The sequence below is a fragment of the Anser brachyrhynchus genome (assembly GCF_964034855.1).
Source record: "Anser brachyrhynchus genome assembly, chromosome: 2".
Taxonomy (NCBI): domain Eukaryota; kingdom Metazoa; phylum Chordata; class Aves; order Anseriformes; family Anatidae; genus Anser; species Anser brachyrhynchus.
This window is the reverse complement of record NC_137695.1, coordinates 14,958,538-14,971,547: the sequence shown is the minus strand read 5'-3', so window position 1 is coordinate 14,971,547 and position 13,010 is coordinate 14,958,538. Positions and strand designations below refer to the sequence as shown.

At 47.4% G+C, this 13,010-nt stretch overlaps 1 protein-coding gene across 11 annotated transcripts in view; it reads right to left on the bottom strand.

The window, feature by feature from the left end:
* PARD3 (par-3 family cell polarity regulator) overlaps window positions 1–8,663 on the bottom strand; it is a 445,998-nt gene extending 437,335 nt beyond the window's left edge. For 10 of the 11 annotated variants that reach the window (XM_080583461.1, XM_080583469.1, XM_080583467.1 and 7 more), the window contains exon 1: window positions 8,244–8,663. In XM_080583461.1, the coding sequence (XP_080439587.1) occupies window positions 8,244–8,363 (120 nt within the window). In that variant the 5' untranslated portion in view covers window positions 8,364–8,663. The remainder of the gene's footprint in view (window positions 1–8,243) is intronic. The other variant, XM_080583463.1, reaches the window with a different exon arrangement.
* Between the last annotated feature and the right edge of the window lie 4,347 nt (window positions 8,664–13,010).

Here is a 13,010-nt window from a genome sequence, read left to right as displayed (position 1 = left end):
AAGTAGCGCTTCTCGTTACACGCACAAAGAGGTGCATCTCTGCAAGTTTCTCACAAGTAGGATATTGCTTCTGACATTTAATAGGGAAGAAAAAACTTTGTGGCCCTTGCCTAGGGGAATACGGAGTAACTCAAGAACTTTGAAAGCACATGCAAAAAAGATGGGGTAAGGTGAAACTACTTTTTCATTTAGTAAGTGCGGCTTAATTTCTTCAAACAAATGAAAACACCTAAGTGGGTGCGCACACAAATATACAGACACTCCCAAGTCCTATCTCCATTTAAAACATTTCATACCCACGTAACTTTCTTTCTCCTATTAGTAATTCAGCAAGAATACCAGAAACATTTTAAATTCCCATCTGAGTCTCTGGTTCAGTAACGACATGCATACCCGGAACAGAAATCCTATAAACGTGGCCACTTAAAAAGAAAACTGCTAACGATGTACCAGCTCGCTCCTCCTGCAAAGGGCTCTGAATCTCGCTGCATCAGCAGCAGGCTGAGCGTGAGAGAATGTGGAAAGTATGTCCAAAAATGTGACATCACTTCTCCAAAATGGTGTCTATTTTCCCTACCAAGTCAGAGATTCACTACTTTCAGTACACCTATTAGCACAAAAGGGAAAAGTTGCTAGAATAAATTCCCCAGGTTTCTTTTTTTTTAAAAAAAGCCCTTTGAACGACAGCTGTGGTGTCACTGAAGACATATTTTTAATCCACTTCCTAAATCGACTGCTTACCTCTGAGTTAACCAGTTCCTTCCTACCTTCAGCTCCTTTTATTTGTCAGTGTGTGACTCATGGCCTTGCTACCACACAAGCTCCCATTTCCCTTGTGTGAATGAAACAGTACCAGGAGTTGCATCCACTTATCATTGCCCCGAAAGCTTTTTCCCTTTGCCAGTCTCTAGGGCCATCCCATGCTTTTATTCCTCCCCTCCAGGAGCCCGTTCCTCTCCCCAGTCCTTCTCCTTCTGCCAGCCCAGTCTCCTTACCACAGAAGTCCCGATGAGGCAGGCAGGATGGTGGGGAGGCCGGACGAGCCCCGTGCTGCACACAGGAGCCTGCAGGCGGGCCTGGGGCTCTCAGCACGCAGCAGGGACGCGGCAGCAGCCCAGGGCCAGCTCTGCGGGACGCCGCAGCGCGCCCCCCGCGCTCAAACATATTTGGCCTTGGTTAATTTTCCCTTCCATCGGCAACCTGAGCCCTGAGACACGGCGCACCATCCATTTGGCCGTAATTCAGTGAAATCAACAGCCCCCGCACCTCATCAACGCAGGTGCTTTTGCTGGGGTGCGTGCCTGGTGAAGCCCCTCGCCTCGCACGGCACTCAGGGAACCGAGTTCGGGTTCAAAGGCCCTCTGCATCAACGCTTCCTCAAGCCACGGGCGCTTACTGGGCACTGCAGACGGCGAACCAGAGAGGCCAGGCACTGCACCTCCAGCCAGACAGGGAAAACTCCCGTGCACGTTTCCAGCAGGCCTACATGCAAATAGAGCAAACGGGAACTCGTCCAAGAGTTTTCAGTCGGGAGGCATTTCGCCTTTTGTTTAGGTCTAACTGCGTTACTACGTTCCGATCGCTCCACAACGAGAAACTGAAGTGGAACATACGTCACCCTCACGTACCTGCTACCTGCCTAAGAAAAAAATAGACTAAGTGCCGCAAAATAATTATAAAAATTATCTCTGATTTAACAAATACCTGGAACCAATTTGAGAAAATAGCTAAAGCTACCGGTTGAAAACAATGTGACACTGCTACAACAAGCAAAATGAATGCGATTATTTGAAGAACGAAAGCACCATCTTGGCCTCTGTTTATTTAAAATGACTTTTTCCTGATTTCAGAATTTGACTCATTTCCCTTTCACTAGCAGTATCAGTCCTTCTGACAAGTGCTGTGTACATCTGTGCTTGCTAGCTCTCGAGTATTCATTTTTTCTTTCTCGTTTTTGAGCAGTTCCACTGGATTATGTAACTTCCCTCAAAGGCGGTTTGGTTTGCTGGATTTTTTTCATCTGTCTTCCAGCACCAGATTTGCTGAGCATTACAGTAAAATGACCTCAAAGAAACAAGGAAAATATATACTGTATATTAAAAAGGAAACAAAAAACACAGATGCTCTAACGTATCTTGCTGATTTTTTTAATACTTTTTTTGCTCCACTTTTTATTTTCTTACTGCTCACAAAACATTTCTGAGTGAGAACATCTGTGCTATGCTCTGGATTTATGTTAGAAGAATTCCACTTTATTTTCAATATACATAAGCATCGGTTCAGCATTGTTGCATGTTTTATCCATTCAATTTCTGCTGGGATGAAAAGGTTTGTTTTCCTTTGAAGAACCAGGAAATTGTTTTAAAGCTACATGAGCCATATTCTGTATAACTAATATCGTCAACGTTTCTCCCCCATTTACTCCACCTTATTTTACCAGATTAAATGTGCCACGACCAAAAGATGTCATAGTCTGGTACAACTGAGAAAGTGTTACTTCCAATGGTGTTTTTATAACCCAGCTAAAACATCTGCAACCATTAGAACTGAAGCCGAAGTGCAAGAAACTATGAGAGTCAGATGGTTTTCCACTGGTCGTGGCTATCGCCCGAGACAAGAAAGGCTGGCAGCTCCCTAAACCCCAAATTACAGACGGGAACCACTCACGTAACGTGCTGAGCGCTTTCACAGACTTCCACAACTTCTTCCACGGAGCCGCAGGCACCGGGCTCGGCAGCCCAACAGCGCTTCTGCTCGTAGTGAAATCGCTCGCAAGGCTCTTCCACAAACGTACACTCCACTTCTGTCATCAGCGAGCGATGCTTAAATATTGACAAACCACGTAACGCTGAACCTAAAGCGATGACACACCCCATCCAGCTACAGATATGTATTGCTCACATAAGCAAAACAAAGTAATACCACACATACCCTCCACTGAAAATATTTCCCAAGCTGAAGGACTTGCAAGCTGTCCAGCTTTCGTGCCCGGCTTGCAGAGCAGTCTCCTGTCCTGTGGGCTCGGCGTTTCTGCACAGCAAGGTCCGGGTGCAAGGGACCCACGGGGCCACCACCACGCCTGCGGGCTGAGCCCTACCTCTACCCTGCAGCTTCTCGTGCAACGCAGGAACCCATTGCAGCACTTTTCCTTCTTAAACCAGCAGCTCTCCCCCGCTGTCTGTAGCTCTCACCAGGCCGCAGCTGAGCGAGGTACCAGTCATCCGGGTTTCACCACCACTGCCTGGAGCACAACATCAGCAACGAGGCCGAGAGCTGGCTCCAGAAAATGCCCTGCGGGGAGCCAGGGCTCTCCTGGCTGAGCTCACGTACAGCATTTCAGTGCCAGCCGGCACACACCACAGCAGGAGCAAAGAGACTGCATCCCCACGTTGTCAGCTGGAAGTCAACAGTCAGATGAGCAGCAGGGGTGAGGGGGTTTTTTCAGGTTTGTGTCATGGACCTTTTTGGGGTGGAGAAGGTTCGTGCACATTCTGGAAATAGCCTGTAATGCTTCTTTCTACTTAAAACAGTCTCAAGATTTAGAAAGGTATCAACAAGAAGTCAAATTTAAAAACAAAAGTCCCTGCTAGGCTACATGTCATTTACACCATTAGTGCCTGTAAGCATTTTCACTGTGACTGCAACGGAGTGTCCCTGGAGGAGCCAGCTGCGCATGCGCCCAAAACCTAGCGGACGGTCTTAAGCAGGGAAAACACTGAGATCAATACAAAGTACACATAAAATCAGTAAATTTTCATAGTGACCCGCTCCTGCGTGCTCTCCACCATGTAATAGTACATAAAAACCATCCCTCACGACATGCTCACGAGCAAACGTAAAATTGTTTGCTCCACTGAACATGAGAGGCATGAAAGTTGTCACTGCATCTGCAAGGCAGCCTGCTGCTTGGCAGCTGGTTTTTAAGCAAATAGTTGTCCTGAGAAGTCCTGTTCAGCTGGCACTGGAACAAAAAGAAAAATTCAAGAGAAGAGAAGTGCGTCGCACTTTCCCTAAGACTACAACCTTCCCCTCACACATCCCTGCCAATGAATTTCAGATCTACCAACGAGGTGGAGCTCTAAACTTTGGGCGGCATTTGACACTTGTTACCTTTGCTTACACGACCAACTTTTTTTTGAGTTCCGGTCCCGTATCAGCAGCTGCCTTCAAATGCTATCAAGGAACAGATTACAATTACTTCTAACAAACATTAACGCACTGCAGTTTCTAAATTAACAATTCAAGCATTGTTCCCCACGGTATCGCAATCCCTCCAACATTTAATCTCCCACAACCTTTTGGTGAGGCTGAGGGGAAAGGACTCTCAGAAGAGGTCTCCTAAAATATTTTTGGTTCCTCTGGAGTTTTGGTTAATTTTCTTAGTTCTCCTAGAGCACTGGTGTTACACGCAGAGCCTACGAGCACTACCGCAGGCTCACGGTCTGTGGACACTACCGCAGGCTCATGACCCACAGCACATCAGACTGAACAATCACAAAGAGCCTGAACAATCCCTGCAGGAACCGAATGGGAGACTGAACAATTTATAAATCCAAAAAACTATGAATTCCCAATTCATATTCTTGTTTACTGTGCTCATATACGTCACACAAACACGTCACACTAAAGTAGAAAACTGAAAACTTTGTACCTACCATTGTGTATGCATGCCTATTTACATTTGCAAGAAAAAGTAGTAAAATGCTTATATCTCAAAAAGCTCAAAACCTACAAAGGTTATGGCGACAGCAGAAAGTTACCAATAAATAAATAATCAAAAAATAAAAAAAAAAAAATCAGAAATATCTCTGACTGCAGTCAGGTTAAAAAAAAGCTACAGGATGTGCAATTCTTTTTGACAAAAGGTTACTCGATGCATTCCACCCTTACATTATTTTTAGGAAAACTTTCCACCTTTTTACATTAGGTTACAGTCAATCATTTGCTATGTTTCACAAACGCCTACCTGTCTGTTCCCTTTTGGGGTAGCTGACAATTTCTTTCCATTAATGATATGAAAATCAAGTGTGGCTGACATCCCTCTCCTCAAAACTCCTTCCTACCTTACTCCAGCAGTTTTCTGTCCTCAGAAAAACTGACAGAAAACCATGAGCAGAACTAAGTAAACACACAAAACCTGCAAAGCCTCTGACCTCCCCAACGAGTGGAGTTTGGGAAATGCACCTAAAACTTCACAGGCCAGCCGCCACCTGAACAAACCGTACTCGTTTAATGCTTACTGCAGAAACTGTGCCAGAGGCTGCACCAGTCCAGCCCCACAAAACATCGTTAGTATGCCACCATGCAAACAAGATTTCATGGAGTGTGATCGATTTTGGCCACATCCAGTTACTCTGGACAGCTGGACTTCTTAAACATCTCTTTTCACTTCTTCTTTCCCCACAAACACAGCTCGAAGAAAAATGGAGCACACTTCAGACACAAAGCTTCTCCTGCACTGAAAGCAAAGGATCAGAAAGATTTCCTGTACACACTGCACGGATCAAGCCCCAAGCACAGCCCGCCATATTAAGTTATTCCGTACTTAAAGATTTAGCATTGAGAGCTGTGTTAATCCGTACTGATTTTTTCTGCTTTGAGATTTATGCATCCTACGCAAAGCCAGCAGCACCCCCAACAAACTGCAGTAAATTGTGCGCTATCCATACGCTTTTCAACAGTCTTAACATTTCACAGAGAGGAGAACCTTACTATCACCTTCCTTATTTTTGTCCGCATTCCTTCCGTTCCCAGCACGTCTACTTAACCTAAATAACACCAAGTCGAGAAAACTCGAACCGAGGTCAAAGCTTGAAGTTACTTGCTCGTGGCAGCCTGCAAGCACGAAGCCTTGCTGTCTCGCCACCGCTACCCAGGCAGGGCAGCTTACTGCTAACCGTAACCTGAAAACCACAGCAAAGCGCGAGGCAGGCTCAGAGCAGCTGGCACTTCAGCTCTCGCGTGCTTCAAGTGGTTCTCCTGCAGGAACTGCTGCATAAAGCAGGCACGCTCTTTTTCGCAGGATGAGAAACGCTGTTTTTCCTGTCAGTATGAAAACCATAAACATAATTAAAGGATTCTGAATAATGTTCCACCAGATACGCTTTTTTCCCTAACAGCACAGTCGTGGTTAAGCAGAGCTCGGTGTCAGCTTGATGCCAGCTGCCAGATCCTGCCTTCAGATGTGCCCACATACCTTTACCCTGGCAGTGCAGGAATTACTTTGTTTCCTCTCTGTCTCTTTCTGAAGCAAAGACTTGCTCATTTGCTACACTAGCACAGACACCAACCATCTAAGTGCTACAAACAGACAGCAATCTATGAAACCCTGCCACTGAAGCCATGTTACGCTACAGCGAGCACAGGAAACACCAGGATGGGTTTGCTCACGAGGCACTGAGGAGCCGTCTCCTCACTGCCACACATCGCCATGGAAAAGCTTCAGAAGTTAAGTTAAAAGCAAGGTGTGACCGTGCCTATGTACAGCACTCAGAGAAAAGCCCGTGGACTCTGCTTACTGTGCTTTCAACCACACTATTTCCATATAATAGAAGCAATCTCAGTAATTATGACTACCTCAAGTCCATACCGCTGGCATACAGCATAACCGCCATATAAATACTAATAAATAAAAAAAAAAAAAAGTGTCATTTGAAACCCTGGATTGAGAGCTCTGGGGACTGGGGACCAAGGGGCAGGCCAAGTCTGTCCACACATCTGCAAATGGTCTTGTTAGTAAATACACCAGCACGGTTGAAGAAGAGTTACATCATAACGTTTTTGTTTTTCCACAGGTGGGCCATCTCCCTCCCGGACAAGCCGTGCCACCTGCAACCAGAGCCCTTTCCCGGTGACCAGCACGCCTTCCCTCTGCTGCAGTCGCTCCCAGCCTCCACATCACACTGCAGGGCCTTACCGCCATCCCCGAACTCCATTCAACGGCTGGAAGCAGGAACGAAGGTCAGTGGCACCCGAGCTACCTCCCCGCGGGACACAGGTTTGGAACACGAGACATCAAAATAATGAATCCTTATCAATGCCGTAACACTTAAAAATGAATTCTGCAAGCTCTCCTCATCTGAACGCCCCGATGAAGCACGCAACACTCCCCCGGGGGACGTGCTTGGCTGCTCACTGTTACCTGAAGCAGAGGCACTTTCGCCCACCGCCTCACCCGCGCACGCAGCTCGCTGCGCGCACCGCCGCAGCGCGCAGGTAACAGCCGGTGTGCAGCCATTCCCTAGCAAGCTGTTTTATTCCTCTTCCAGCCAGAGACACAACTGCTGCAAGAGGTGTAATAAAAGCGTATCGAGAACGTTTCCTGGTTTTTCCCTCCAAAACCATGATCTTCAGGAATAAAGCAGGGAGGTGAGGGGAACGTCGGTTACTTTTCTCCCCGCAGCACCCAGGGCTCTAAGGAAACCAATCTCAAAAACTTTGCTGGGAACCCCCTCAGACCAGTCAGTACTATTCACAGAGCTCCTCCAGCATCGAGGCGCGGTTTCAGTGAGCCTCCAAGTCAGCATTTGCCAAAACAAAACGTCCAGATTGAGTGAAGACCACCGGAATGGCTAAGGAAGCGAAGCTTAATCCACCACTTGAATGAACCAGGTGGAAAAAAGGGGAAGCGAGCTTGCTTAAGTTTCCCGTCCCAACAAACCGGCTGACTGGGAAGTTTGCAACAACAACGTGCAAGAAAAAGAAGAAGGATTTTTAAAAACGGGGGATAGAAGCCCCAGCAGATCTGCTGCGGAAGGCAAGCCGAGCGTGCTCGCACCGCCGGAGATTTCAACATGGGGCTGAGGGAGGCCGGCACAAGCGGGAGCCGGGACCGGCCCCTCGGCAGGCCGGGGCCTCACGCACCCGCGGAGCCGCTCCGGCCGCCCCGGGCCCCTCAGAGGGGCTGCCCCCGGCCGCCGTCCCCGCGGGGCCTGGAGGGCCGGGAAGCCTGGGGCTGGATTTCCAGCGGCCCCCGCGCCCGGCCCGCAGCCGGCCGGCCGCGCTCGGCGCCTCGGCCCCCGGGGCAGAGCCGGCACCGCGCCGGGGCCCCGCGTCCCTCCGTGCCCGGCCGGGGACGAGGCGGCCCCCGCGGCTCAACCGCACCCCGCCGGGGGCCGCCGCCGCCGCCGGGCACCGGCGAACAAAGGGCGGAGCGGGGCAGCCCGGACTTTTCCCTCCCCGCTCCGGGAAGCGCCATATTGATCGCGGGCGCCGCTCCCCGCGCCCCCCTCCGTCTCCCTCACCTTGGCGATCGCCTTCTTGTAGCGGGTGACGGCTTGCTGGATGAGGCTGAAAACTTTCATGTTCCCGTCCCCGCAGGGCACGACCACCCGCGTCCTCCCGAAGCACACCGTGACTTTCATCCTGCGGGGGTGTGCGGGGGGGTGCTCCCGCGTCCCTCCGGCCCCTCGCAGCCTTCCTCCTCCTCCTCCTCCTCCTCTCCGCCCTCCGCCACGGCCGCCCCCCGGCGGGGCGCGGCGCTCAGCCCCCGGCCGGCCCGGCGACGGGGGGACGGGGACACGGCAAGGCGAGGGGGCCCGGCGGCCGCCTGGCTGCGGAGGGGGAGCGGGGAGCAGCCGGGGGCCGCTCACATGCCGCTGCCCGCGGCCACCTGCTCGGCGCCTGCCCCGGCACAGCGGCGGTGGCGGCGGGCGGGGCGCTGGCGGCGCTGCCTCCCCGCTCCGGAGGCTCGGGGCATTGCAGCGGGGCGGGGGCAGCCCGGGAGGACCGGCGGGGAGCCCCCCTCCGAGCCGCCGGGGGCCGGCGGGGGGCTGAGGTGGCGCTGAGGGGCCGCGCCGGTGGGCCGCCGGGCTGGGTCGGGGTCCCGAGGCCGGGCTGGCGCTAGGGACCCCGTAAAAACCCCTGCTCCCCTCGGCCCGGTGTGGTTCTCTCAGGGAATGCTTGGCACAGCTCGCTGCGCCTTGATCCAGGGAGCTGCCTGCTAGCTGAACCGGAGAACCGCAAAGTAGCCCCAGTTGGAAGGGGCCCGCAAGGATCATCCAGCCCCCGGCTCCTGGGTCCGCACAGGACCACCCAAAAATCAGACCGTAGGTCTGAGTATTCTCCCTCACATGTGTGAGTACGAAGAAACCGAGACACTAAACCACAGAGAATTTGGAAACGGAAGCTTTCTGCTTTCCCACCTGATGTCTGAGGAGAGCCACCACACAGAACCAGGTGCTCCTCGTGGTCCTTTGCGCTTCTGTTAGTGCGACAGAACCAACACAGAGTGAGGGGAGAAAACTGGTGCATCATCAGTAACCTCAGCATCGATGAAATCGCTGAGCAATTTTCTCCTCAAAGCACTCAGAAGTCAAAAGGTTTTGCAAATATCACTCGCGTTTTTTCATGGATTTCACCCAGGACAATGGAGTTGCACAGTTCACCGAACACTCGGTATGGGCTGACAGCGTATTGCTTTTGGGTATGAACGGTGAAATTCAAATTAACCGCAGAGTGAAGGTGGAGTTTGGAGGACAGCAAGGCAGGAAAAATGCTTTTTTTCCCCTGAATTTATTAGTGGTACCAGAGCACGAAGCAGTTGGTAGTCCACTCTGGTGCCCATAGGCAATAGTGTTAGTAACTTTCAGAACTTCAGACATGATACAAATGGCAAAGCTATCGGCAGTTTTGTGGCTACACACTTAAAGGGCAAAATTAATGATTTTCTTAAAACTTCAAGGGTGAAATTATTGCCTAATTAAGTCAACGGTATCATGAGAATGGCATCCCTAGCCCTTTGCATTCTAATTAGCACTTCCAAGTGAAGCAAGCAGAGTTGGTTTATACTGGTCCCTCAAATATCTGGTCCAATTTCCTTGAAATCCATAGATTTTTTTCCACTAATGGCAGATTTGGAAAGCTTCTGGACACACAAAGATGAAACAGTCCACGCAGTAGTCTACAGATGATTCTGCTTTGTTTAGATGTTAATTTTATTTCCATTACCCACCCGACTTATCTGAACTAATGACTTAGATGAGGATCTGAATTCTTTATGAGAAATGATATGGCTGCCTGTGAAAGCAGGAAAAAAAGCACACCTGCCCTATTATAATATTTTATCTTAGCCCCAGCATTTCAATTCTGCGGAATAGAAAGGCAGCATGCAGGAGTTCAGAAAGGCAGAAATGAAATAAAACTGGAGTACACAGCTTCCAGCTTGCAACTGAGACAACTGAGCACAGTCCACAATTTTATGGCCGTAGCCTATCAAATTTATTATTGGAAAACGTTGAAAATTTCCACTAACCTGCTGTTTTTGTACTTTCTAGGTGATCATAAGAGCTGCTGAGAACATACTGAGAGGATAAAAGAGTTATAAATCCTTGATTTAATAGGCATCATCTGAGAAACTTGCAGGAACAGCTGTAAAAATGTGAAGTCAATAGAGACTCTTCCAAGACATACTGCCTTTTAGAAGCAATTTTACAGTGGCATAGACTCTAATGATCAACATTATGTTTCAGCAGTCATTTGCATTTATCCACTGAAACATAATGTTGCGTATCAGGAGGAACTTTACCACACTGCTGTAAAACTTATTATTAATAGATACAGTTGCTGGTCAACAGTAATTATTTCACTGTTCCGACACTGCTACAGGTTTTTCATGTTTTCCTGTGATCTAATCCCGGCTCTTACTGTCTTTAGCAAGGTTCTTGGCAGTTTTCCCAGCTGTTCTAACAGTCTCCTGGAAAAAAAAAATAAAACGTAAAACAGTTTAGAAAGAAATATTGACAGTTTTTCTATTCAGTGTTTAAAATGGGAAAATTCAGTAGTGAAGTACAAAGAAAAACAAGCTTATCCTGGAATCTGATTTGAGGCCAAAACTCTAGGACTATCGCTTGAATAGTGACAGTGCTAACAAGAGCAAAGACCTTTGAGATTTGAATTTCTTTCTTGCTGGATACACGCACACATACACATTACGTATACATGATCCTGAAAACGTTTTGGATACAATTTACCAAGTTTAGTGTTTGTTGATGTCTTAGAAGGAAGAAAGCTTTAACAAACAAAAGTAACAAGTCTGTGAGAGTGCCCAAGGTCTAATTATGTAAGATAAATGAAGTATAAAACATTATTATAAGAGATTATGAGAAAAGGATTATACTAATCAGGAGAAAAATTGGCAAGAGCTGCTGGTTTACAAAAATTACAAGTACTTTCTGTGTACTTAATGAGAGGGCACCATGTTGCAGTATGGGTGGCAGGTATATATAGGTCCGGATGTTGAGCTTTTCTGGGCTAAGATACCCTAGAACCTGACAATCCATTTATTAACCAGTAACGGTGTTGGAAGGCTTCCATCAAGAGGCAATCTCCTGTCTGGCAGAAGGAAGATGGAGATGGACAACAAGGGGATGGAGAGAAACAGAGCTTATAATTACTAATGATAAATATACATATTCTGTTTTAAAGTGCCACTGGGTTGAAATCTCTGGTGTAGATACCACAAACATACAAGGAGTGAGCATCTTGCAGCCCAGTGCACATTACTACAAGTAAGTTTTATCTGAATGTTAAAAATCTCCAGGCACTGGAATGTTGCTAATTTCCAGAACCACTTCACAGTTTATCCTCCAGTTCTACTCAATGTTGAGGAACTGATATGGTACTATTTTGCATGTGTTCGGATTTAGTAATCTCTTTGTGGCATGGTCTGACAACAAAATGCCAATTTAATTTACAGTATGCTTGAAGCTGATGCAATTTCAAATATAGACATTCCCTTAATCCAAGCAGAAGTTAATTTAGAGCCCTGGAAAGACCAGTGTCAAACTGAAGATCAATAGTGTTCCTCAAAGAATTTAAGTTAAAAAAATAAAAGAAGTTATCTAAATCATATAGAAGTCAAATTAAAAAAAAAAATAAAAAAGTGAGGGCCTAGGTTACACAAAGCAGTCAAAAAACAAAAGACAAGAGCAACAACAACAACAAAACACCTGCAGCACCTGATATGAGTTCAAAATGCCATTTTCAAAAATTACTTAGGGACTGCAACAAAACACTACTAGGTTTTAACGAATTAAGATCCTGACCTGCCCTAACTCTCCTCTTGCTCAATTATTAGACAAACTTTAACTTAGATATGTTTCTTTTCTTTAAATATCTGACTTTTGATGTTCTAAACAATTGACATTTTACTCTGTATCTCTGCTCTTACCAAACCAAGCGTGCATAGGGCTGTTTGAGACCTTCCTGTGCATATCTTTATAACTACAGGAAGGGGTTGACTTCTCTGCTGTTATATTTCATGTTTTTTTCCTACGTACTTCCAGGACTTCCACAGAGGAGCAAGGCAGTAGTTCTTAGCATCTACTTTTATGAATGAGACAATCATTAAGGCTTATTAAGCAATTGTGGCTAGCTCTGGCCTGGAAAAAAATAAAGTTGAATTAAAAATTATTGCCTACAACTTCTCAAAAGAGGCTGGGATTTGGAGAATGGGAAGTCCTTAAATCATTAAGAAGTAATTACAGAGACACGGGTGTTAATGTCATGCTCGGGAGACTCAGGCACACAAAGTTTAGGAAGACAAGAAGAACTTTCTTTGTGGTATAACAGAAGGAAGAAATTGTAGCAAAGAAGAATCCCTGATTTAAAGGAAAAGCCACAAGACTGCGCCTTTCCGGGGCTCCAACCTGTGCCTCCAGCCACTTCAGGCAGCAAAAAGGTGGTTAGGGGTGGAAGACAAGTAGAGGTGAACTTACCGCTTTGTCAGCTGGATCTGTACTGGCTTTACTGTAGTTTAAAAAGAATTATGTTCAAGGGGTTTTAACAATTTCCTTACTAAGTCTCTGGTGGTTTTCAGCCCTTCTCAAACTGTTTCGATTGGGGTGTTTACTGTAGGACGTCCCATGTACTGGCTTCACTGCGCTGAGCACTGTGAAGGGCTGAGCTTGAATTTGGGGTCACTTCTTGGTGTGGACTCTTGGAAATAATCCACAGGAAAGGAAACAGAATGGCTAGAGATGTAAAAAGCAAAAAAATGGGATCTACAGAAA